The sequence below is a fragment of the Aedes albopictus genome, chromosome 2 (genome assembly GCF_035046485.1).
Source record: "Aedes albopictus strain Foshan chromosome 2, AalbF5, whole genome shotgun sequence".
NCBI classification, from domain to species: domain Eukaryota; kingdom Metazoa; phylum Arthropoda; class Insecta; order Diptera; family Culicidae; genus Aedes; species Aedes albopictus.
In genome coordinates this window covers 135903257-135930255 of record NC_085137.1, presented here as the reverse complement: position 1 = coordinate 135930255, position 26999 = coordinate 135903257, and the positions used below count along the sequence as shown (strand labels likewise).

The window sequence follows — 26999 nt, the reverse complement described above, 5'->3', positions numbered from 1 at the left end:
TTTTTATGGAATGAACAAATTGAAAATTTATTTGAATTTACCTCAAATATTTTTGAATTAACAATGTTTTTTTCTGTGTGTGGGAAACGTTTTTAAGAAATTCCAACAGGGAGTCTCAAAAACTTTCTAGAGAAATGTCTGGAGAAATTCCCCGGAAAAGCCTTGAGCGGAATTCCTGGATTGTAATCTTCAAGAAAATTCCTGGAGAAACTCTTTGATTAAATTACTTAACGAGTCTGTGGGAGATTTTCTAAAGCAATTCATGGCGAATTTTCCGATGTTTTTTTACTTCTATTTTATGAATAAATCGCTGAATGAATTTCTGAAGTATTCTTGAAGCACTTTGTGAACATATTTTCGAAAAAAAAATCAAGTAGGAATACCTAAAAAAACGCCAAGACCTAAAGATCCTTTGAAAACAAATCGAGATATTTCTAAAGGAACTTCTTAGAAATTCTTTGGGAATATTTCTGAATGCATTCCTCAAGGAATTCGCTGATAACTTCTAGGAGTTATCCTTTAAGGAAATGCCGGAGTAACTTAAGGGGAGATACATGAAGGAACTTCAGGAGGAAATCCTGGAGAAATCTTTGTATGAACTCCTAAAAGAATTCGTGCAGGATTTTCTTGATAAATCTCTGTAGAAGTTCCTGGTCACATTTTTCCAAAATTACCCATGGAATTCTTAGAGCAATTCCTAGGGAAATCTCTGGTGGACTTCCTGATGGAGTTTCTGAATGAATCTCTGGAAAATTTTCCGAAGAAACCACTGCAAGAATTTACGAAAGAATCATTGAAAGAATTCTTGAAGCATCAATCCCTGTAGAAATTTGTTAAGGAATCCCTGGAAGAGTTTCCTGAATGAAATCTTAGAAAAATTTCTTAATTCTCTCATGGGAATCTACATAAAGAAATTCGTGGATAAATTACTGAAGAAATTCTCAAGGGAATTTTTGAAGGACTCTACTGATAAAAATCCATAGAGCAATTTTTAAAGCAATTCGTAGAAGATTTCCTGATGGAATCCTTGGACAAATTTATGAAGGTATCTCATAAAGAATTTTTGAAGCAATCACTGGGGAAATTTCGCAAGGAATCCCTGGTAAAATTACTGCAGAAAACTTCACGAGCCATCCTTGAGGGATTTTTTGGAGGTTCTCTGAGTGAATTCCTTGAGAATTTTCTGAAGGTTTTATTTTAAGAAATCTCTAGTACAATTTCTTAAGTAACTACTACGTAAATTTCTTGAGTTATCCTTGAGGGAATCATCCCTAAATAAATTCCTTGAAAAATTTCTTGAGGGTACTCTGAAGGCACTCTTTGACGATTTTCTGAGGAAATTTCTTGAGAAATCTCTGAGCAAATTTCTTGAGTAATCTCTGTGCGAATTCCTTGAGGATTCTATATGAAAGTTTCTTGAGAGATTCCTGATGTAATTTATTGAGGATTCTGTGAGTGAATGTATCCTTGAGGTTTTTTGAGCATTTTTCGAGAAATTTCCGGAGGAATGTATGGATGTATTCTCGGAAGATTTTCCTGATGAATTCTGGGAAGAATTTCTGTAGGAACTACTGAAGGATTTTTGGAGGAATATTTGGACAAATTCCCGGAAAAAATCTTAAGAATTTTCTGGAGGATTTTCTATTTACATTCCCGAAAGGAACTTTTGAGAAACTTTTCAGAAAAAAATTGGAAGAATTCCATGATAAATTTCTTGAGGAATTCGCGGAAGAATTTCTTGAGAATTACCGAAAGCATCTCAGGATGGATTACCTGAGAAGTTTATAGAAGAATTCCCAGAGGATTTTTTTGAAGAATTTCCGGACTAATTTCTGTAATAATTCCATGATGAGTTTGTGGACAAACCCCCGCAGAAAGTTCTGGAGTAATTCCGGGAGAAATTTTTGGACGGATTACCGGAGTAATTTCTGCAAAAAATTCAAGAAGAACCTCTGCAAAGTTCCGAGAGGAATTTCTGGAGGAATTCACGGAAAAGTTTGGTAAAAAAATCTGGAGGAATTCTCAAAGGAAATTCTTGAGGGATTCCCGCAGGAACTTCTGGAGGAATTTCTTGAGTAATTTTTAGAAGAGTAAACGGTAATATTTCTCTAAAAATTCCCGTAGGAATTTCCGAAGGAATTCCCAGTGGAATTGCTGGAGGTATTCCTGAAGAAATATCTAATGAATACTCGAACAACTTCTGGAAAGATTCCCGAAGAAATTTATGGAGGAATTTCCTAAGAAATTGTTGGATTAATTCATTGGAGAATCTATGGGAGAGTTACCGGAGGAGTTGCTGGAGGAATTGTATGAGAAATATGTTGTGCAATTTGCGGAAGAATTACTGGAGGAATTCTCAGGGGAGTTTATGGAGGAATTTTCAGAAGAACTTCTGGAGAAATTCCTGAAATATTTTCTGTGAGAATCCCGGAAGCAATTTCTAAAGGTATTCCCGGAGGAATTTCTTGCGGAATTTCAAGCTTTTTTGGGGTACTCCCAGTGAAATTTGTGGAGAAATTCCCGGAGTAAATTCTTGATGAATTTTCAGAGCAGTTTCTGGATTTATTCCCAGAGTAATTTCTTGAGGAATTCTCGGATATCTGGAGGAGTTTTCAGAGGATTTTCTGTTTCCCAGAGGAATTTCTGGAGGAATTACCGTCAGAAGTTCTGGTGGAATTCCCGGAAGAATGTTTGGACTAATTCCGGTAAGGATTCCTGGAATAATTTCTTGTGGAATTCCTTGACTGACAGCGGTGGAGCAGTGGGTGGGTATTTCAGGACTACGATATGTATCCAACGCTTATCACGCATTTCCTGCAAATCGATCACGGTCCAACACTTAGGATGAACCAACCTTTTTTTCAAATAAAAAAAAAAGTAAATAAACACCTGCTGATTGGAATTGACATATCCAACAGCTGGATTATCATCACGAGAAAGGAGGATGGCAGCGTGCTTCCTTTGTTAAATCCTCTCTTTTAGCTTTTTGATGCCTACCGAATGGAGTATTAAAATTTAATATGGATTTTTGAAAAGCTGGATTGAATCTCGTATTAACTGCACTGGTGCTTTTGACCGTCTTTTGCCAACTACACATCCCTGCAGCATTGTACTATGTTATAGAAAGCATGCATGCATTCGTAATATATTATAGGTTCCTGCCATCAAATGCCGTTCTTGGCTGTTAATTTTGACTGCAGGATATTATTTTCAACTAGTTCAATCAAACATTTGCTGTATATACAAAATAACTATCCATGAAGATGAAGACGTGACACCACATTCGCTGGCCTAGAATGTGGTAATCACATCCTGGATTAGTCGAAGACTGCCAACGTTTTCGGCAGAAACCATCCATCAATGCACGCATATGTTTAGCAAATTTTCTGTTTGCTAAATCACTGGGTGCACACTGCTTCAACTGCTAATGCTTCAAATTCTGGGCATCTTCTTGAAATTTGTGGAACCTGCGGTGATCTACCATGCTCGATAGTTTCTTCATGCTGTTTTAGTCCACGATCGTTGTCTGCTAGCGATGTTTGGACGGTTTGGTTTATGATTATGCGGTTATTTAAAAATTGTGCTTGAGGAATCGACATGCAACCTTAACCCTACAAAAACGGTAACAAAAATTACCTATTTTTTACCTGCAGATATCTTTGCACCACCGTGTGAGCGATCACCTCCTTCTGCTCGTTCTCGATCAGCACGTCCAGAAACTCCATGTTGCGTCGATCGGTGGCAGTTAGAATACGACCTGCCGAGTCTGCCCCGGCGGCCAGCGCCAGCAGCTCGGTAGCCATCGTTTCGCACTGTTTCCCGGCGGCGATCAGATCTTTGGCTCGTTCCTTTTCCTGTTTTGAGAAGGGGGGTGCGTGAAATGTGTTTTTACAGTGCAGTTTGAGTCATGCTAGGCAATAGGATCCGACCGACTTACCTTAGTAGATAAAACTATAAAAATATTTGACAACTTTGCGGCAGTATCAACGGGTGCAGGGGAAACCAGGACAAACTCCTCGATCGGTTTGTTGTTGTGATTCTTGGACACGATCATCAGGTTGTACACGAACCGTTTGTCCTCCATCAGTGCGTACGTGTCGTGCTCCTTGTGCATCAGATACTTGAGCACGTCGTTGTGTCCCTCCGAGGCGGCGAACCAGATCGGAGCGCAGCCGTAGTTGGTTTCGGACTTGGGTGATCCGCCGGCTTCTACCAGCAGCTTCACGACATCCAGATGACCGGCTTTGGCAGTGCAGTGCAGAGGAGTCCAGCCGTTCTTGTCGGAGGCGTTGATCTCCGAACCTTGACCCAGCAGGACCTCCACCATCTGGTAGTGTCCGTGCATAGCCGCTATGTGCAGACCGGTTTTCCCGTGCCGGTCCACACTGTGCAGAAGCTCGGCCGATCTGCTCAGCAGCAGGCCCACGATCGGAACGTGCCCGCCGAAGCAGGCTAAATGCAGGGGATTGTAACCCTGGAAAGATACGTCAGGAATGTATTAATGATTTGATACTAAGGTTATCTAAAACTTATTCATGAATTAACTACGATTTTGTGTTAGTACTTATACAAAACAATTTTATTAAGTTATAAACTTCAGATTTACAAGGATAATCAACTACATATTTATGTCAAGCTTAGTGAAATATCCACAGTTTCAGGAGCGGTGACAAAAACAGTTGAAGGGAGGTTTACGGGATTTTTAAAGGGTTTTTTTGGAGAGCTTAAGGGGAAGGATCGCAGGTCCTATTAGAAGACAAAGGAGATGTAAAAAGGTAGAAGAGGGTGTGATGATGGGACGGAAAGCGCTGAAGAAAGGAGACATGAAGCCAAAAAGGATCTTATGGGTATTCTATGCAGGGGACCATATGAAGGGGTTAGAAGACGTCTTAGGGAGATTTTGAACCGTATCTTAAAACATTTCTGAGACCCTTTTTACCCGATTGCTCACTCCTCCCTCACCTCCACTTATGCCTCCTCCCCCCTTTGGGGCTTTCTCAACTTCATTGTTAGCGGTTAAGTAACCAATGGGAGTATAGGGAGTAAAAAGGAGGATGCAAGAGTGGCTTCAAATGAAGGATGTATGTGAATGAGAGATTTTATAAGGTTTCATGTGGATTTTAGTAGCGTTGTAAAAGTAGTTTCAGATGAGAAATGAACACGTAAGAGATTTTCAGGAGCATCTAACGTGGGTTAAAGGGGCTCTGACGTGTTCGTAGGTTCAAGAGGGTTTCAGAGAGGGTTTCATAGAGATTTCAATGGGTTTTCAAAGCATCAGGACGTTTTATGTAATGTAAGGGATAGGAACTTGAGTCCAATGGGTAGTCTATAGTACTAGCCAGGACTCAAGCTCTCAAGTGAGAGAGGACAACTTAAGGTGTTAGCTGGTGGAACGCAACACCAATAGAGGGTGCTCATGTAAGGTCCTCCCTTCTTGAAGTCATCTCTAACGAGCGTGCCGTGAAGGTAAGGAGGAGAGAGAATGAGTTTTTAGTGGATCGAAACCTACACAACCCGGGGGCTACCTCTTGGGTATCTGATCAGCAGATTTTCTCATTCTATAAAAAAGGGAAAGGGTTCCAGGAAGACTTCAGAGAATATTTGAATTTTTCTGGAGGTTTCATAGAGTTTGAGCTTGATGGGATTTCAGTAAGTTTCATGGATGTATCAAAGGCTCTTTAGGAGGTTCCAAGAGAGTTGCAGAAAGTTCGTGAGGAATTTAAAACCCGTTTGCACTCACTTAAAGCGCTCGAAAGCCCCAGAAAATCCTCCTGTAACCCCCTGAAACTTATTTCAAACCCATCTTCAAGTATCTGAAGCTCCTGAAACCACCTTAAATCCTCCATGAAGCCTTCCAAAATTTGTTGAAATACACTGAAACCGCTTGAAATCCACAAATCTCTCAAGGACAAAGTATTTGGAGTACAAAGCTGAAAGTTTCTAGAGCACCGTTTTAAAGAGCCGTTCAACGGATATGGCTGAAAATGCAACATGATGGTTGTTCGTTCAGACAACATTGTCAACATCCTGATGCATTTGTAGCCCAATCAATTTAACGGATCTTGGAAACGGATCACTAGAAAATTTCAGCTATGTACTCCAAATATACTCGCTATGTATTCCTTAAATACATGTGTTATAAGAGAATTTCTGCGGGTTCTAGAATTTCAGCAGAGTTCTTAAGGAACATCAGGGGATTGTGAGGGATTTTAGCAAGGGCTCAGGTAATGGTTCCATTAAGGTTTCAGAGAAACTTCAGAAGAGCTTCAGAGGTCACTTTATTTCAATGGAGTTTCAGGGAGCTTTCAGTGGTGCTAACAAGGGGATTTCAAAGGGGTTCTTGTGGGTTTTTAGGAGGTCTCATGAGGTCTCCAAAAGCGCTTCAGGAGATGATCAATGTTGTTTCAGGGATTCCATGGTGTTTTAAGGGTTACGTGAAGATCCCCATCCCACCCGAAATCTCCCAAAACTATCACAAATTCTCTGTTAAGTTCTAGAACTCATCTGAAACCCTGTTATTTTGCTTTACAATTGCCTGAAGTAAATAAATCACCAGTTTTTCCAGGAATATCTTTGAAATTTTTTTAGGTTATTCATTCGGAATCTCTTTAACAATTTTTGCGGGAATTTCTTCCATATTTCTTAGGGATTTTTTCCAATAAACCTTTGGCAATTTCTTTGAAAAATATAGGCGATTCTTTATAAATAAGATTCAGCTATTCTTTTGTGCACTGCTTCAAAAAATTCCTGCAACAAAAATACCCCAATTTTTATTTTGGGAGTTCTATCCAAAATTCTTTCGGCTGAGAATTTCTTCAGAAATTTTTTGATCATTCTTGTGAAAATTTCTATAGAATCTTTGCAAATTTCTTCGACAACTTCTTAAGAAATTTCTCAGGCGACTTTCTGGAAGTTTATTCGGCAATTCCTTTGGAAATTCTTTCGAGATTTCGTTTAGAATTCGGTTCGGCAATTCCATTCTCAATTTCCATCGACTATTTTTAAAAAATTGTAATTCTGTATTAAAATTCCTTTGCAAATTCCTTCTGAAGTTTCAGTGTTGAATTTCTGATCTCCAAAAGGAATTGAGTGACAAATTTTCAAAAAAATGCCGAAGGCATTCAAACTATTGTCAAATGGACTTGCCAAAAAGCTTCCTCCGAAATTTTTGAAGAAAATTCCAAAGCAACTACCAAAATATCTTCCCATGGATTTTCCATAGATTTTTCCGTTGGCAATTCCTTTGAAAACATGTTCGGAGTTCTTTTCGACAGTCTTTCGAAAATTTCTTTGAAAATCTTTTGGCATTTTTTTTTGAGAATTTCAGTGCCGAGTTTATTTAAGATTTGGGAATTATATTTAAAAATTCTTCGGCAACTTCTTCAGAAATTTGTTTTTGAAATTTATTCGGCATTTCTTTTGGAAACTTGGTTGAAAATTTCTTCAGCAATTCTTTGAGGATTCCCTCAGTTATTGTTTTAGGAATTTTACTTACATTATTTTCAGGAATCCGTTTGGTTATTTTTTGGAAAGTCCTCTAGCAATTATTTTGGGAATACCTATCCAAAACTCTTCAAGCTTATTCTTTAAATTTTTTTTTGTACAATTTTGAGGATATTTCTATGGAAATTTCTTTGGCAACTCCTTGGGATTTAATTCTGGATTTTTGTGTAATTATTTGGCCAATTCCTATGGAAATACTCTAGTGAATTCTTTAGGAACTCCTTTGGTAACGTCTTTGAAAATTTCTTTGATAGCTTCTTTGAGAATTTTCAGACTTCTGATAGTTAACTATTTCAATAATTCGTTAAAAAAATGTTTCGGTCATTCATTTCATAGTTCATTCCATAGGCTATGTTTGAAATTGCAACTCCTTTTACAATTCGCTTGCAAACTCCTCTGAATTAGGAATTTCTGAATTCACAAAGGAATTGTCTGCGAAATTTTCAAAGGAATGCCAAAGAATTCAATTTACCACAGAAATTGTGGAAGGAATTCCTAAAATAGCTGCCTGAGGAAATCTCAAATGGATAACCGAAGTAATATCCAGAGAACTTGACGAAAAAGTTTCCTATGATGTTTCCGAAGAGAACCCAAAGCAATTACCAAAAGATTTTACATAGAAGCTGCCATAGGAATTGGGCCGAAGGGTCTCAGATTTTCATAAAACTTTTTCCACAGGCAGGGCTCATGGATAAATGAACAAAACAAAATGGGGGAAAATTCAGGGTCGCCTATTTTCCCGGAAAACTCAGGTGGAAGTTTTTTGTTTTCCCCTGACACTACTAACTTTGAAAAATCATAACTCAAGAATGAAGCATCGTAGAAACAACGTTTCTTTTAAAAAATGAAAGCAAATTTTCTCAGAAATCCTAAAAAAATATGAACTGGAAAGTTTCCCACAAAATTTTCCACAGTTGAGAAAATTCGCAAAGAAAAGCCGGAGAAACTATGCCCGAACTCGTGGAAAATTTTCGAAAAAATATTTTTTAGAAGGTTATTTCATAAGCTTTAATCGCTGAAATTTTTGGAATGCACTTTTTTCGTTACTGAGTTATGGTCAATTATGTGAAAATGACTATTTAAGTCTTTATTATATGGTCATTTTTCACAAAATTTGCCATAACTCAGGAACGAAAACTAAGTGCATTCCAAAAATTTCAGCGATCAAAGCTTTTAAAATTACATTCTCAAAAATATTTTTTTTTAATTTTCCACGAGTTCGGACATGGTTTTTCCGGCTTTTCTTTATGAATTTTCTCAACGGTAAAAAATTTTGTGGAAAACTTCTACAATTTTATTTTTTTTGGATTCCTGAGAAAATTTGCTTTCATTTTCATTAAAAAACTTTGTTTCTATGATGCTTCGTTCTTGAGTTATGATTTTTCAAAGAAAAGGCTTTCATGGTACATTTGGACATTTTTCAACAAAATTGGCCATAACTCAAAATTGAAAAAAAGGGCATTCCAAAAATTTCAGCGATTAAAGCTTATAAAATAACCTTCCCAAAAATATTTTTTCGAAAATTTTCCAAAAGTTCGGGCATAGTTTTCCCGACTTTTCTTCACGAATTTTCTCAACTGTGGAAAATTTTGTGGGAAACTTTTTCTAGTTCATTTTTTTTATTGGATTTCTGAGAAAATTTGTTTTCATTTTCTAAAAAAAAACTTTGTTTCTACGATGCTTTGTTCTTGAGTTATGATTTTTCAAAGTAAGTAGTGACAAGGGAAAACAAAAAAAAATCCACCTAAGTTTTCCGGAACAATAGACGACCCTGAATTTTCCTCATTTTTTTTTGTTCATATATCCATGAGCCCTGCCTGTGGAAAAAGTTTCATGAAAATCTGAGACCCTTCGGCCCAAACCCGTAGTAATAAAAAAATCCCCAGAAGGGTTCGCTTGCTTTGCTGGTCGACCGTTACATTGAGTGGGGACAGTTTTGAAATACCACTGTCACGTGTTGGTTCGTCGGTGTTAAACATATTTACAATAAAACACAAAGAAATTTCAGAAAGAATCTCAGAAAATAGCTGATAAATTCTTTCCGTTGAAATTACTAATAAAATTATCCAGAGAACTACAGCACAAATTCCTTGGTGAAGGCTCGGATAATCGTGGAAGAAGGAGTCTATAAAAAAACAAAAGAATCCCTGGAAATATTCTGGGACGAATCCTTGCTAGAAATATTATAAAAAATTCCCCGGAAGAATTTCAAAAAGCGTCCCGGAAAAAATAGCCGGAGGAATCCGTGGAAAAATCCATGAAGAAAATCAAAAAGAAATGTAAGTAAGAGATCCCGAAGAAAATCCTGAAGAATCCTTGATTAAATTCATGAAGACATCACAGGAAGATCTCCAAGAAAAATCCCATGAAAATTTCTGAGTTTAATTTTGTATTAAACTCTCAGGAGCTGTCTCTAAAAATATGCCGGGTATTGCGCGAGAAAACCATGGTGACTATGTGTAAGAAATTGCAGATAAATCCCTGACAGATTTCCAAAAAAACATCGGAATACCGGGAGGAATCTTTGAAAGCAACCCAGGAAGTATACCTGAACAAATCCCGGAAAAGATCCATCCATCCAAAAAGTTCCAAACTCCGGAACTTCTGGAATAATTCTTGGGAAATTTTTAAAAAAGTCGCGGAAAAATTTCTGAAATGGTATTCCACAGAATATCAAAAGAAGATTTCCGCAAGAAATTTGCCTAAGAGAACTACGTGATAAATCTTAAGAAAATTTTAGAATCCAAACCCTTGAACAATTCTGAAATAAAATCTTTGAAATATTCTGAGAAAATCCCTATAGAAGTTCGGGAGGAATATACGAAATAATTTTGAATAGGAATCCCTGGAATGTAATTCGAATGCCATAGCTTGAACGATTCCGGACGGCATTGTTGGAAAAATTCTGAATCCCAAATCCCGAGAATAATCTAATGCAAATTTACGAGAGGAACGAACCCCTTAGAGAATTCCAGGATGAGTTTTTGGAAAGATAAAACATAAAAATCTTGAATAACTCCGGAAGAAATTCCAGGAAAAACTCTTGAAGAAATCCTTGAATAAGGAATCCCTAAGAGAATTCCGAAAGGCAATCTTGAAAGAATTCTGAAGCAAAGCTCAGAAAGATTTCCTCAAAATATCTCTGGGAGAGTACCGGCGTTCATGGGAAGAAATTTCTTAGAAAAAAAACCTGGAGAAATCCTTCTAAGGATTCCGTGAGGACGGGGGGGGGGGCGCGGAATTCGGGACAAATTCTTAAAAGAATGTTTGGAGGAATTTTATGCAGATTTCAGCAAAGAATAGAATAGAAATAATATCCGGAAGAATTCCTGAAGGGATGCTTGGAAGGTTTCCGTGAAGAAAATTTGAAGAAATATCGAGAAAATCCTGGGAGAAACTATTTTAAGGATTTCAGGAGGAATTTCTGTGAGAATACTACGAGAAGTCATTGGAAGAATTCCTTGAGGATTTATTGAAAGAATTCTGGGATGACTACTGGAAGAAATGTCGTAAGAAGCCTCTGACAAATTGTAGTAAGAATACATAGAAAATCTTCAAGAGGAACCCCTGGGAGAATGTCGGAAGAAGCACTAGAAAAAATCTGGGAGAAACTCCTGGAAAAAAAACAGGCAGAAATCTGTTGATTATTTACGAGATTTGTTCCTGAAAAATTCCAGGATGAATCCCTGGAAGCATTGTAGGAGAAATTATTTGAAACGCGTTGGTAAATTACACTGGAAGAATTTCGCAAGAAATCTTTGTTGGAACTGTGGGCAATTTCGAAAAAAAAATCTCACAGTTGGTAGAATTCCAGGTCAAATTTCCTTTTTTTAGTTTTTTATAAATGTGTATTTTAACACAAAGCTAATTCTACACTTGTTGAAAATTTTCCGAATAGAGTTCTATGAAGAGTTTCAGAAGGAATGTCTGGAAAAGATCAGGGAGAAATATAGGAGGAATTTAGGGATGGAATATCCGGAGTTAAATCCGGGAGAAATATCTCAAAGAATTATGCAAGACGTTCTTAATTAAAATAAATTACTAGAGATTTTTTACAAGAAATAACCGAATCAATTCAAAAAATATTTTGCAAAAAAAAAATCCAAATGCATTGACCATGGTCAATTGGATCAATAGAATTTACTCACATTTTCCGTAGTCGCAGCGTCGACTTGAACACCAGCGGAGTTAAGTAGCAGTCGAACAACGTTCTCGTTGCCGGAGTACGCCGCCAGATGCAGCGGAGTCAGCCCGGACTCGTTCCCTAATTCAGGTACTAATGATGTGCCAGATGGAGAATCAGATTTAACCGTTGCGGGTACGTTGATGAGTAGCTCCCTCACGGTGTCCGCTTGACCGTAATAGGCAGCTACGTGCAGCGGCGTTAAACCCAATTTTTTACTGGACACCCTTAGCGAATTAGTGCTCCGCATAACCTCGAGCACCTGGCCGTGCCCGTTTTTTGCCGCCATATGAACAGCGGTGAAACCTGACTTGTTCTCGTCGGTACAGGACGCTCCCGCTCGGACAAGGACCTTCACGACGTCCGCATGACCTCCCTCCGCAGCCAGTTGCAGTGGGGTCGAATCGGTGAGCTTGTTCCTTGTAGAAATCACACCGTTCCGGTCGAACTTCATCAGTTCTTCTATCACCTTCACCGAACCTTGCATGGCTGCTATATGGGCGCAAGTGTTGCCATCTTTACTGGTGGCCATCACAAGGTTTGGGTGCTGCTGGAGAAATAATTTGGCAACTTCGGAGTAATTGTTTTGTGCAGCCACGTGGATGGGTTTCTGGCCAACGTCGTCCGTCGCATCGATATTGGCACCTAGTTCTAGAAGTAGCTTACATACATTCATCTGCCCACTGGCTGCGGCCAGATGTAGGGGAGTCTGTTTCCTCAGGGTTAAGATATCTACCACAGCGTTGTGATCCCGGATCAAAAACTTGACCAACTCTGTGTACCCGTTCATGGCGGCCAGATGGAGAGCCGTTCGACCGACTCGTGACTTAGAATTAATAAACGCCTTATTGGTAATGAGTGCATCACAGACTTGTAGGTAGCCATGCTCGGCCGCCAGGTGCAGCGCCGATCGGCCTTCGTTATCGAACACATCCACCCTCGCATGGTTGGCTAGCAGTGTATTCACCAAATCCATGTGACCTCGATTACACGCGATCAACAGCGGTGTCCAACCGACCGATGACTGCCGATTCATCGCTTTCTGAATATCCGTAGTCGAAAGGTGGTTAATCATTTCTGAAAGAACATCGTTGTTACCAGCTACGGAAACCGCGTGAAAACATGTCTCCTGGGTGGACTTCGTCGTCAGCGATACGTCGGCCCCATTCTCGAGCAGCATCTTCACGATCTCCCGATCGCCCGTCCCCTTCACTTCCTCCTTAGTCACCTGACAGGCGTAGTGCAACGCCGTCGCTCCGTCCTCGTTCGTGAAGTTCAAATAGCTCTTCAGCACTTCCTTCCCGTGTTTCTGTAGCACAAAATCTATCAAGTGCCTTACGATAGCCGGATGGCTGTTTCGCGCGCCCAAGTGAAGCGGTGTTTCGCCAACCTAAAAGATCACAGAAATAATCCATTTGTATGCTATAATTTACGAATTTATGCGATGATCTTACATTCGATTTTATCAGTGGATCGCCGTTATCCTCCAGCAGCAGATCCAGTGTCTGCACGTTCCCGTACTTGGCAGCCACATGAACGGGCGTCTGCCCATCATCGGTCGTTTTATTGGCACCGGCTCCAGACTTAAGCAACATGAGCGCACATCGATCCCCATCCGCCACCCGTGCAGCAATGTGCAGAGGGGTCTCCCTCAGCTTCCCCCCTCGGACGTGCACTTCGGCACCAAACCCCAACAGCGTCTCCACCACTGCCGGCTTGGCAGACTGAACAGCGATGTGAAGGGCAGTGTAGTTGTCCTGAAACGAAACAAGAAGTTTACATCGTGCCATCAAAATGAACGCCAGAATACTCACATTCGTGGGCACGTCGACCTTCTCGCCCTTGTTCAGCAGGGTGCTGATGATGCCCACGTGCCCGTACTTGGCCGCGGTGTGGATACTCCGCGCGCCGCCCTTGTTCGGCATGTGCAGGTAGACACCCTTCTTGAACAGCGTCGTGGCGCACTCAGCGTGACCGTTCAACGAGGCGATGTGCATCAACGTACTTCCGTCCTTGGTGCGCTCGTAGATGCTGGCCCGGAACTTGTCCGCCAGGATCTCGATGATTGACGCGTGACCGTTCTCCGCTGCGAGATGCATCGGTGTTCGGTCTGGGTTTTGGGGGAAAAGGAAAATAAATTGAATGCGGTATTAAGGAATGGTAGTTTAACAGAAGAGAACAAGCGTGATAATTGAAACATTTATTATTTAAACCTTCCTCGTATATTAGCTGACGCTCTCCCCGCTGACGTTTAGGGGTCATATTGACCCCAATGCACGACTGTTAACTGTAATAATATCCAGAAAAAGGATGGGACAGAACTGACAAATCCGATATTATCGAAAGCTATCAGCATGAGTATTTTGAACTTATACGAAAAAATCGATATTGACGCCAATACTACGACATCGCTAATTTTATAATTTTTAAATTTCATTATCTTGCACACACTCATTTCTTCAATATCACATATCAGAAATGGCAAAATCAAGAAGCCACAATACTTGATTGTACGACATTTCCCCGAAAACCAGTTCCCCGAATGAAGCTTCCCCGAAAGTTTTTTCCCCGAATGTACCATTTCACCGAAAAATGTTTCCCCGAATGTACCGTTTCCCCGAAAAGTGTATGTCATTTGCCATTTAACCTTCTTTGGGAATTATTTGATGCTCACCACGCTGCGTTCGCTCAGCGTAACCTGTCTGGGTCACCATGAGCCCAATAGGGTTAACTAAACATTAATTTTCGTTCACAAACTCTTATTAGGTATTTGCCTAATTTGATGCTGTTTGGGAAGAATTTTGGCTTTTGTAATATTCATTTCGAGGAATGATAATTCAGTGGAGAATCTATCATCTCACCATACATATATTCAGCTTACCGATGTCCTAATACATTGAACGAAAACTTCAGGGTAATGTAAGAGTCAACTACAGTCAACTTTCGTTCGTTGGGCTACGTTTAGGTGGGCTTTGTTTTAACTGGGCGCCCGTTAGATGGGCTATAGCCCAGTTAAAACGAAGTCCAACGTCAGTTTTTGACGTGACGCACGATTTGTCTAGGTTGGCAGCCCTGAATATCTATTATTAGAGATTATTTAACAGCTGAAAACTCAGCCCACCTAGTGAACTGGGCTAGGAGCTTAGTGCAACGAGCGAAAGTTGGCTGTATATATGTGGATATATGTGCACGGGCGGGACCTGGATGTTGAGGTTTTATGGCAATAATAGCGTCATCCACGGGGTAAAAACGATGAGGTAAGAAATATTGGTAAATGTACATAGGTCTATTTGTTGTCTAGCATAACATCTTAGGGGGTTTAAACTGAATGGTGATGAGAAGACCGAATGGGCATTGACCTAGTGTCTTCATCTCATTGATAACCTTTTCATAATAAACTTCCCTTCTTTCTAACATAGGCTGTTCTTTCAAGTTGACATGTGGGGTTTATCATCAGCAGTACCAGCCAAATTAGCTGGTATATTTAATATTTTTGTTTTCTTCTTTGGTGTCAAACTGTTCTAGTGTCTATGGACGTTATAGTAGAAATCACCATCAGAGATTCTCCCTTCTATGAACATATGGCCGGGGTTCTGCTAAACCGAACTATGAGCCAAAAAGTTTATTCCGAGATATTTAAGGTTAAAGTTCAACCACTCACAAATAAACAACAGCTAAGGTTATTTGAAACTTTTCTGCACACATGTAACTTACAAGCCTTTATTAACCATCAGAAATGAAGAATGTATGAAAATTAATTGAAATCATTGAAATAATTACATTTAATTTCTCAGTACTTTGCACTCAGTTCACTCTGGCTGAACAAAAACATTGGAATGTGGTTAATAGTTCAGTGTGGCTGACTGTGTTCCTTTGTTTCACAGAAAACCAGTCGGATGATTGAAAAAAATCTCGATTTTTCATCTTCCATGAAGTTTGAAATCGATATCACTCACAATCTTTTACATGAATCAAAGAGGACGCGTATAGTATGGTAGCACGGAGGTCTCAAAATAGTTTGAAATATGAACGACGGAAGCCCTCCCAGTTCAGCCCTTCTCACTCATGTTTTTTTTTCATAGGCGGTGCATGTGCATTGTGCAGGCACAGAACAAGTGTGATGATGTCCTTGCATGTCCTGAGGTCCTCAGATGTGTAAGTGGAGCAATGTGTGTACTTCATATTTATGCTGGTCAAAGAAAACCATGAAAATGTTCTGCCAAAGTGAACTAAGACAAAAAAAAAATCAAAAATATGAAAAAAGATTCGAACTTGGATCATTTAAGTGATAACCAAGCACGTTACCTCTAGGTCATTTTACCTAGCTGAAGGTCAGTCGTTAAGTCTGAATCAAGTTCTAAACATTCTTCTCAAGGATGATTTTCGTGAAAACGCCATTTTTCGATCAGCCAAAACGAACCAAGTGTTTGATTTTTTTCAAGCTTCATTATTCTAATTAGCCTTGTTGTTCAATGACGGCTCCTGTGTTAAATTATCAGTATGAGGTGTGTCAACATAACGCAGGTATTTAAAACCAGTTGATGTTTGTATTGTTGAGAATAAATTGGTTTTAAAACGCAGTGGATTTGGTTCGGTCTGGCTGAATGTGATTTGGAAAAATGGCGATCAGCGCCATCGAAACATAATTGGATCCTCCAACACTCGTATTTCTAATAACGTGTTCAATTCTCTCACAGATTGTTACTATGGGTCGGTTAGAAGTTAGAAATCTGACGGTGGTGAGAAGAATTTGAAATGTTCATCATCTGTACATAAACTGAAATATTTCGCTCATTCTATGGAATGGTTTACAGTTCACTCTGGTTGGATGCAATTTTATTTTTTGTATGTTCTGCCAAACACTAATTTTGAATTTACTCCCCGAAGAGCAGTCAGAATTACTGGATTTTTACATGGAAGGAAGATCGCCAATTTCTTCATCCAATGGTTCGGAAAACTAAATTTTTCAAAAAATGGTCTTTGGTTCGGTTTAGCAGAACCCCGACCATATGCGATTCTAAATGTTAATTCAGAAAAGTTTGGCTATAATAACGGTGTGAGTTGTCTTCATGGGGAGCGGACCTGGTGTGATGGTTAAAGCGCATGCCTTTCACGCCGAGGACCTGGGATCGAATCCCACTCCTGACAAACTCACAAAATGTGAGTTCTTCCTTCGGAAGGGAAGTAATACGTGGGTCCCGAGATGAACTAGCCCAGGGCTAAAAATCTCGTTAATATAGAAAACAAATGTCTTTATAATCTATCCATTAACAAAAAAATACCTATATATACAAATTGTGCTCAAAGGCATCCTTTGAAAGCAATCATTCCTTACCATAGGCGCCAACTTGTGACAAAGTTGGGGGGGCGAAGCTCTCCAAAATTGGACAAAATCCAACTTTTTTCAGCTCAATGCACTAGTTTTCACGTAAACATGCCTAAACTAGGTAAACTGCGTCGAAATTTCCCGAATTTGATTGATTTTGAGAGGCCTCGCCCCCCCCCCCCCCCCCCCCAACTACGTCACAAGTTGGCGCGTATGTTCCTTACCTTTTCCGTATCGAATGTGTTACAGCTAGCCTACATCTTTTATGCCGATAATGATCTTTAGCAGATTACCTCAACCCCGACGACTCATTTTAAAGGTATTATATGTTTCAAGGGTGTTTTCAGCGATTGAATATTCAACAACACTCGAAAGAACTCGAACAAAATCGATGCGAGCGCAACGGATGGTGAGATGGCCGACTAAATATAAAGTTTTTAAATAGATCGTTAAATCGGTGGACGATATGAAATATGTATCAGAGTGTTACGTCTGTTTTGCTATTTTTGCCAGATGCGCCTCATGCAAGCTAAGGCGCTGTTCATAAACTACGTAGCAGTCTTGTGCATTATCACCATCTTAACACAAAAAAGCCGCAACATCAACATTACCCTTCTTCCTCTATCAACGCTACAGCCGACCGTCTGTATGTTGCTAACGAACACATTCGAGACGAACGCATTGATACAGTGGCTGCCGCTGTACGCTCTTTCTCTGCAAATCTCCTGAACGACCAAACGCTTCTTAGCAGTCGTTCCGACGCAGAGCTATGTCACTCACTGCTGGGTGACTCTCATCTGAAGGACAGACTTGTTAGAATCCCAAAATGGCCGCCACAATGGCCGACTTTGGCACTTACTCACGATTTTGAGGGCACAAATCTCTTTGTAAACAAAACCAGCGTATCTGAGCTTTTTATTTTAAGCTAATTACAAATGAGCAAGAACAGAATAAAAAAATGCATTGTTGTTTGAAGCTAGCTTCTTGAGATTTGTGCGTCTGAAGTTTTGATGCAATGTTGAAGCGGGATTTGAAGACGTTTGTCCTGAAAGGGCCAGGATAAAGGTCAATTTGTTTAGTAGTATTGCATGGCGCAGCAAACACAAACATAGCACGCCCTATGAATAGGATGCAAGGCGTAGAACAAAAACTCGCTTCGGTGTTTCATCGTGTGGTTCGAAAACAAGAGACGATCGCTGCTGCTGGATGTGATTGACTCTGCATTGAACGAGGGTTGGCTTGAGTGACTTTTGCGTGAATCGATTATGTTTTGATGGACTGCGTTTGTCGTATGAAGTGATGGTTAAAGCGAGTGTCGTTCGACATTAATCATCCTGAAACTGCACAACCCTGCTACGTAGACTCAGTTTTGGTCATCTCCTTCCCCCACCGTAGACTTTCGTCCATACATTTTTTTTTAATTTGTGTGGACTGTAGACTTTGGCCAGAACATCCCCTCCCCCATAAGAGTCGATACATGATGATATATCCATCAATTCGTCAATTGTGTCAAAACGAAAATAGAAACTCTAAGGTGGTCATAAATCAGTTGAACAGTCCTTCTAAAGCCTGCACATTGGCCCAGCCTACCTTTTCGTTCCAATGACTGATTCAGCCAGATCGTATTCATCAGGAAAATGATCAGAAACCAGTTTTGGAAAAAGTTTAATAAATATTTCGGGGAAATGGTCTATTCGGGGAAACGGTTCATTCAGGGAATCGTTTTTCGGGAAAAAAACTTTCGGGAAAACTTCATTCGGGGAACTGGTTTCGGGGAAATGTCGTACAATCACAATACTTGATCTGCGACTGCCGCTCTCTATCCTCGGCGACGCTCCACCTGGATCACTCCAAGTCTTTTTGTGCCAATGGAATCAGTAGCGAGCACCAATGTTGCAAAATTAATGTGCGGCATTCTTGCCCTGCCAACCGTATCTTTCCGGTAGTGGCCACCTTCTGGAAGCAGAGTTAGTCTTAGAGTGCAGCGAGCTCGTTGATCAACTTTCGTCTCCACACACCGTCCTCCTACACATCGCTGAAGATCGGCGCTCGCAAACTCTGTGTAATTGCAAGTCCTTCTCATTGACTATATCTCGTTCCTGTAGAAGATCCTATAACAGTTCCCCGAATAGCATTACCCCGACTACCACTTCCCAGAATGACATATTACCCCGAAAACCATTTCCCCGAATAACACTTACCCTGAATGCTATTTCTCTGCAAAATAATGTCTTTTCATTCATAATACTTTTTCCCCAGAATTTCTGATGTACAGTAATAGTTTTCATCTAATACAGGTACTCTTCGATATAACGTACAAAAAAGTTTTCTGTTTGTACGTTATATCGAAGCAGAGAAAAAATTAAATATTTTTTATGCTAATATTGATGTATTCGACGTGAAATTAATCCAAAATAATGATTTCGGTGAAATTCACAAAACCAATAATGAAAAACTTGAACTTTGACGAAAAAGTCATTTCGTTTTTTGTGCTTCGATATAACGTACACTAATTTTTTCCCCAAATTGCGCTAATTCTGGGTAACAAGACTAATGCTGCAACAAAACATTGATTTGAGTGATTTCGTAGTTTATCTAAGGGTTATTCGTGGGAAAAATAAAAATGTTCAATGTAGTACGTTATATCGAAGCAAAATGTACGTTATATCGAATTCGCTATATCGAGGGTACGCTATATCGAGGGTACGTTATATCGAAGAATACCTGTATATGTAACTGGCACTGCACTGATAACGAATGCAAATAGTATGAAATTTAAAATCAGATATTTTTCCATCTTTTGTTCAACTGCTATTCTTTCGAGTCTGGGAATAATGAGGGAATAAAGAAATGGCTCATTTAGAATAAATAGAAAAAGCAGTACTGTGAAATGATTAGGCGAGTTATAAAGAGTACTGTTCCTCTATCGCCTCTATCCAATTCAAACTGTCTATGATAGAACTTGCTTTAAAACTGATGAGCGTGAGTTATAAATATAAGTCAAATTTGTTTTTTATGTTTTATCAGTCTGTACGGCAGTTTTGCCGAAGACGTAGAAATAAATAAACAATTAATCACTATAACAATATCAGACGAAAGAACACCCTACGATAAAACAAGGAAAAACCTTCATTAAATGCATGTGCTCCTCATTATAATCTCATTAACGCCTAAGTCTAGAAAGAATAGCCGATGCACAAAAAAGGCATAAATTACTGATAAAAGTTAAGTTGATTTTCCAGACATCAGTTTCATTTGACAACACAATTGGTAAAAATGTTTTCGGGGTAATCATCTATTCGGGGAAATGGACTAATCAGGGTGTTGGAATTCGGGGTACTGGAGCATTCGAGGTATTGGTTTTCGGGGAGATGGCTTTCGGGGTAATGGAATTCGGGGAACTGTTATAGGACCCTGTAGAAGACTACCGATCTTATCGGCGTTTTTGCGACTCACATTACTCTCAGCCGTCAGTAAGGATCCAAGGTAGACAAATTCCTCCTCCTCGACGGTATCCCCGTCTGTCGTGACATAATTTCCTAGACGGATCCTGTCATACTTGGTTGTTATTGATGCTTGCAATCCGATCTTTGCTGCATTGCAAAATGTTTTGGCGATTACATAGATACATGTTCATCCGCAGGCACGGTAAAGGCTGGGTATGCTGCGCAATTCAGATCCCATTGTGATCCACTTTTTATTTCGATTATTCTATGAAATCTTCACAATATAGTTAAGTTTAGAACAGCTTGAAGAAATTTAGAAAATGTTTAGTATTATTGAAAATATGGTTCTATGAGTACACCACATAGATTAACAATTTGTACAAAAGGCAATTTTTTAAAATCTTTTTCACGTTTCAATAATTTGTGGTGAAAAAAATTTGTACGGGGAAAAATCTGGAAAATGTTGATTATTACTAGCAGTTATGTACACATAACATATCACTCAATACCGACTTTTAAAATTTTTATTTTGGATAGAAAACCCTCCAACATGTAGAAAATGGTCTAACCCAAAAAACACCTACTTCTTGGTCGAACTTTGACGCTCTGTTTTAAATATCTTCAGAGGTTATAAAATTCCTTTCTCTGGTAAAACTACCTCTTCGATAAATTTAAATACATGCCCAATTGAAAAAATGCGAATTTTCAACTCTGTCTATTTTTTATTTGCGTAATCGTTCTTTGAAGACGCATAAAAAAAGAGTTCTTCAAAAAATTGCCTTTTTTCATTTTTAAGAATTGCGCTAAGCTTCAGAGGATTTTTTTTTTGGTAAAAATAATTTTCCCAAATCATGAGCATTCTGGAAAAGAAAATATTTGTGCAAAAATAAGAGAAAAAAATGAATGTTTTTCCACAGTTTTCGCAATTTAAAATTTTTAGGAGGTGTCCAAGAATTTAAAAAACATATATGCAATCTCTGAGACAAAAGTCCAAGTTTAATGATTTTTTTCGAAAATCAGAACTGCCATTCTTTATTTTAAAGATTCATATAGTATCTCCAAAAATAAAGTTATGTTTATTTAGAATAGATTATTTTTAGGCAGCTGTGAACGTTTATAGTTATATTCCGATACAGTCCTTACACGCCCAAATGGTTCCACATGGCCCATGGTATGTGATTGAACATAATGAATTTATGTTATCACACAGCTACTCACCTTGATTATCTATGATTCCCGCCGACGCACGAACGGAAAAGAAGTACTTGACCATCGACTCGTCGCCTTCGGCCGCCGCTATATGGAGCGCCGTCTGTCCATCGCCATTCTGCAGATCCACATTGGCACCGTAATCCAACAGGATGCGGGCCATCTCGACGTCTTTCCGTCGGGCGGCCAGGTGCAGCGCCGTATCGCCATTGGTGGTTGTGGCCTAGGTGGAAAATCACGATTTTGTTTCAGGTGGGAAGAAAATTGATTTAGAATTAGTAATAAAAACGAAGCAAAGGTAGGACACTACACCGTTTTTACATCGTCAACTACGTCGAGGATGATTCCCCACCGTCGCCGCATTCTGAACTAATTTCGCTAATCCAATGCTTCACTGCAGGAACCGATCATCACTTCACAAGTTAAATCATCTAATAGAACACATTTGAGCAGCAAAGTTTTAACCACACTCTGCCAAGTCACCACACACATCAGCGCTGGTTCGCGAACTTACCGTAACTGGAGCCTCCAATCGGCGATTCACTAGGTCAACCTAGTCCTGTCCACTGCCAGAAGGCCTACTCTGAAGACTTTTTGTTGTTTTTTCTCGCATCGTCTTCACGGATGTTTTTTTCCTGCTTTGAAATCATCCTGTCCTCATCGACTAGGTATAAACCTCGGAAGGGGGTCTAAGTTTGCCAACAACCGGAAGGAACCCGAGAAAGGGAAAGTCCTGCCAAGTGGAAGTATAGAGAGACAGAGAGCGCATTTTTTTTCCCACATAACTTCAGAGCCGACAACTCACATGACACTTTTCATCCGTTTTTAGCCCAGCGGCGGAAATGACGAAGGAAAGCAGGTGTTTACACACATGTAGACGGAACCTACGTCTTCGGCATGGTCAGCGCCACATCGCCATCGTGGGATTTCTTGCGAGTCCTTTCCTTCCCATGTGGGCTGTCCCAAAAAAGAGTGTTAGACAATTTATAGCTTCGATTGTTTGCCCACTCGCATGCACCTAGTGGATGATGTTTGTAGAAGGCTGCCTCGGGCACGCGTTTCAGGGTTCAACTCAAGGATGGTATGGCAAAAGCAATTGGTGATTTGTTGTTGCATGAAGAAGAAGAAGAAGAACGATGGTGTTTTGAAAAAATCCTATCCCTACAACACAGGGGCAGTTTTTAAAATGCCTCTGTAAAATCTAAAACAAAATCTAATTAAAAATGGTTTGATGTACAGTGTTAGACTTTGAACGGACTACAAATTAAGTACCTTATCAAGAAAAAATTTTTAAATTTCAATTTATACGTTCAATATTGCTGTGTGCATTCGAAATGCAAATAGCAAATGCGGGAACACCAAATGCGGTAAGATTTTCTAACAAGTAACCCGATGTCAGTGGGAGCTTTTGAATCCTAGGTTGGCGGTGGTTTTGACTGTGGTTGCTAAGTTGCCTTTGGTAACACTGTGTTACCGCGTTTCGAGCGCATTTGGGCACCGTTTGCATCTTGAACGCACACAGCAATATGTAGTCCGTCCAAAGTCTAACACCGTACATCAAACCGTTTTTAATTAGATTTTGTTTTAGATTTTATAGAGGCATTTTAAAAACTTCCCCTGTGTTGTAGGGATAGGATTTTTTTCAAAACACCATCATTCTTCTTCTTCTTCTTCATGCAACAACAAATCACCAATAGCTCTTCGCTGTAGCAACAGGCCATGTGGATACGGTAACGTAAAAGAGGGAAGTTGTAAGACACAAGTCGTCTTTAATTGTAGATTTATTACCGTGAGCCTCCCTCTGCTCCTTGTTGCTTATGATGGTAACCTAGTAGAGTCGAACAACACATCAAGCTTCAACCTTCTATTTGGACTGGCCCTTTCAAGCCCGGGTAAAAAACTGAAAAGTGTTACACTGAAAAAAAAAAACATTTCCAGATCAACGCACGAATCGTGTAGATGCAACATTTTCAATTCAAATAAAATTTTGCTCATGAATGAGCTTCTATACGAAAATGTTTTTCATGTTATTTGTTTTGCAATATTTTCACTCAACTTTCAAAAAGGCTGTGTGAAAACAATAAAAATAATTTTCAAAAAATTGTAATTTAAAAATGGTTTGTTGGATTAGAAGTTGTTTCTGAGTTTCTATAGGACTTTTACACGGTAAAAATTCTGCACGCTCTATTCAAGGGAAAATTCCTTAACTATTCAACATCTCAATAAACATGATCAGAAATGATCTTCCATTGCATTTTTAATGCTGTCAGAGTTGGCTTGAGAACCAAAACAAACCCACCGGAGAAATCAACTTAAAATCACTTCGATTTGCATTAATGTACAAAGCTATACGATTCAAAGTGAAAAGCTGTTGATTTGATAATGACTGATAATGAGTGTAGTGGTAAAACAGAAGATTATGACCTTCGAGGTCCTGGCATCGAATCTGGGAGAGAGGCAGACTTCTTATTTAATTTCATCTTTTGAAAACATAACATTGTCAACAACGAATTGATGAAGTGAATGTTAAGGACAGACTTGTTTGAATCCCAAAATGGGCGCCACAATGGCCGACTTTGGCACCTACTCACGATTTTGAGCGCACAAATCTCTTCGTAAACAGAACCAGCGCACCCGATCTTCTTATTTTAAGCTTATTACAAGTGAGCAAGAACAGAATAATAAAATGCACTGTTGTTTGAAGCTTACTTCTTGAGATTTGTGCGTCTGAAGTTCTGATGCACTATTGAAGCGGGATTTCAAGACGTTTGTCCTTAAAGAGGCATTGAATGTTCTTTTCAAATGATATTCAATGGATATCGAATTGATTGAACAGTAGTGTCAATTCTAGTGCCAATCAGTTCATATCTGCGTGTAAAAAAACATACACTGAGAATAATGTTCATCGTGGATCAAAAACCTTACCTTTCGATCAAAAAAGCTGACTTCCAGCCCAAATTTGTTCAGTAGCCTAGATTTTGGATACAATATCCAATGAAAAAAGTATACACATATTTTTTTCCTACATCGAATAGTTTTAAAAACCAAAAAAAAAATATTTTGGACCTTGTTGAATGTTTTTCGAGACAGTCTAATTAATGAAATATGTTAAGAAGAAGTATAATACGAAGTATTTTAGCAATAAAAGGCCCCACACATTTTTTTATTTTTTCTTAAGGACAAGGTATTTGGAGTACATAGCTCAAATTTTCTAGAGCACCGTTTTTTAGAACCGTTAAACGGATTTGGATGAAAATGCATCACCATGTTGATAATCACTGAGCAACCAGCATGATACATTTTCAGCCATATCCGTTAAATGGTTCTAAAAACGGTGCTCTTGAAATTATGAGCTATGTACTCCAAATACCTTGTCCTTACACTGCAAATTTTGTGTGCTGGTATTCAGCAAACTTTGCTGATTTTTTTGTGCTGATTTCATTCAGCAATACGATTTTACTGAATATCAGCAATTATTTTTCAGCTTGCTGAATCTTCCAGCAATTTTGACAATTGATCAGCAACGTTGTACTGGAATTCAGCAAAAAAATTGCTGAAATTCAGCAATTTATTTTGCTGATTTTTTTTGTGCTGGAAGCGTTTCAAAAAATTTTATGTGTAAGCTTTCTACAGAAAAAAAACCCTGATGACCCCCCTCGTACCTTCGAAACCAAATTTCAATCAAACATAGGTGACATGTTGATGAATATCGCAATATTGGTGCATTAGATAAAATACATTATGATATTCGGTATTCATTAAATCCAACACTACGATCCAAAAGTCATTTCTAATTCTCCATTTCAGATTTTCAGAACGTAATTTTCAATATCCAGGTGTCTGCCCCTTACCCAATATACCCCAGGTAACCAATAAGCAGTTAAAAGTGGCATTATTTCGGCACCATATGCGGTTTTACAGTAGGTCATTAAATGCTTATCAGCCGTATGCGCCATAAGTGCTAATTAAATGCACGCAGGTTTTGGCCCGATATACGGCTGATTAAATGCTCATCCCTCCTATCCCACAGATTGTCAAAAATAAAAACAAATATTTTCCCCTGGCCATTTTTCGGCTATCCCGTTCTCTTCTATTTTTTCTCACTCCTGTGGAACTTTTGAGACTCGGGGCACGTTCTGAACTATTGTTATTGTTCTTTTTCTTTTTTCAATACCTCGATCCTTGGGTTGGCGATGGCGCTGCACTGCGCTACAGGGTAAGCTATAGATGATTAGATAATGTGCGCTGCATTTTTGATCTATTTAAGCAGCTGCTTCATTATGCTATGGACTCGGCAGGTGTTGTTAATAAAATCAATCATAGGAAACCAACAATGGAATTTATTTGCAGAAGCATGTTATTCCCTTTGATTTCCCCCGTTATTACCTATGAATGGCAGTACATGCGAATGATAGTGGCTTCTACACGTACATTTGAAATTGGAAATGTGTTGTAGTTTTAGCATCACTCTGTTGAAGTTACATTGGAAATTTCTTTAGAAACTTTACAAATTCCTCCAGCGTTTTTTAAATAAAATCTTTCAGGTGTTCTATTGAAGGATTTCTCCAGAAATTTCTCTAAAGCTTCACGATAAATTGTATTGGAGTTCCCCCAAGCGTTTTCTTAGAAGTTTTGTTTCATAATCCTCCTTAAATTTCTACTAAAATTCCTCCTAATTTTCTTTCAGGAATTTCCATTGAATTCCTTAGAACATACGTTAGAGGATTGTTAAAAAAATAGACTGAAGATTTCTTCAAAAATTCTTTCATGGAGATATTAAGGGTTTTCTCCATGAATTCCTTCTGAATTTTTCTGAAGATTTTTTTTAAAAGTATGTCTAGGGACTCAGTATTTTAAGTATTTCTTTGGGAATTTCAGCAAGAGATATCTTCCAAAGTTTTTCCATTGATTTATTTCAAATTCCCTTGCGGAAATTCATCTTAGAGTTCCACCAGGAATTCCTTGAGAAAAACCATAGGGGATTCCTGCAAAAAATCCTACAAATGTTTTTTTTTTGTAATTGCTCCTTCGATTCCGCTAAATGAATCTCCTGAGACTTTTTTTAATGATTCCTTCATATGTTTTTCAAGCAGTTCTTAAATGAACTAATCAAAACAGGAAGATTTTTTTAATTTTTTAAGAAACTACTAAGAATTTCTGTAGAAATCTCTGACAGAACTTCAAGAGTGGAGATTTTTAAAAGAATTTCTTGAATAGAGATGAATCAGCCTCGGGTTGAAAATCTCCCTAATTAAGCTAATAATGATAATTTCTTGAAAAATGACTGGGAAGATTCTTCCCTGGTAACAAATTTATTATGTACACACGTTTT

At 38.9% G+C, this 26999-nt stretch overlaps 1 protein-coding gene across 8 annotated transcripts in view; it reads right to left on the bottom strand.

Moving 5' to 3' along the window:
* The window catches only part of LOC109417642 (serine/threonine-protein phosphatase 6 regulatory ankyrin repeat subunit A), a 252487-nt gene that overhangs the window by 60101 nt on the left and 165387 nt on the right, over window positions 1-26999 (bottom strand). For all 8 annotated transcript variants that reach the window (XM_062850497.1, XM_029853479.2, XM_029853477.2 and 5 more), the window contains 6 exons: window positions 21677-21890; window positions 13501-13796; window positions 13141-13443; window positions 11652-13076; window positions 3938-4474; window positions 3648-3854 (listed from right to left, as the gene is read on the bottom strand). In XM_062850497.1, coding sequence (XP_062706481.1) covers window positions 3648-3854; window positions 3938-4474; window positions 11652-13076; window positions 13141-13443; window positions 13501-13796; window positions 21677-21890 — 2982 coding nt within the window. The remainder of the gene's footprint in view (window positions 1-3647; window positions 3855-3937; window positions 4475-11651; window positions 13077-13140; window positions 13444-13500; window positions 13797-21676; window positions 21891-26999) is intronic.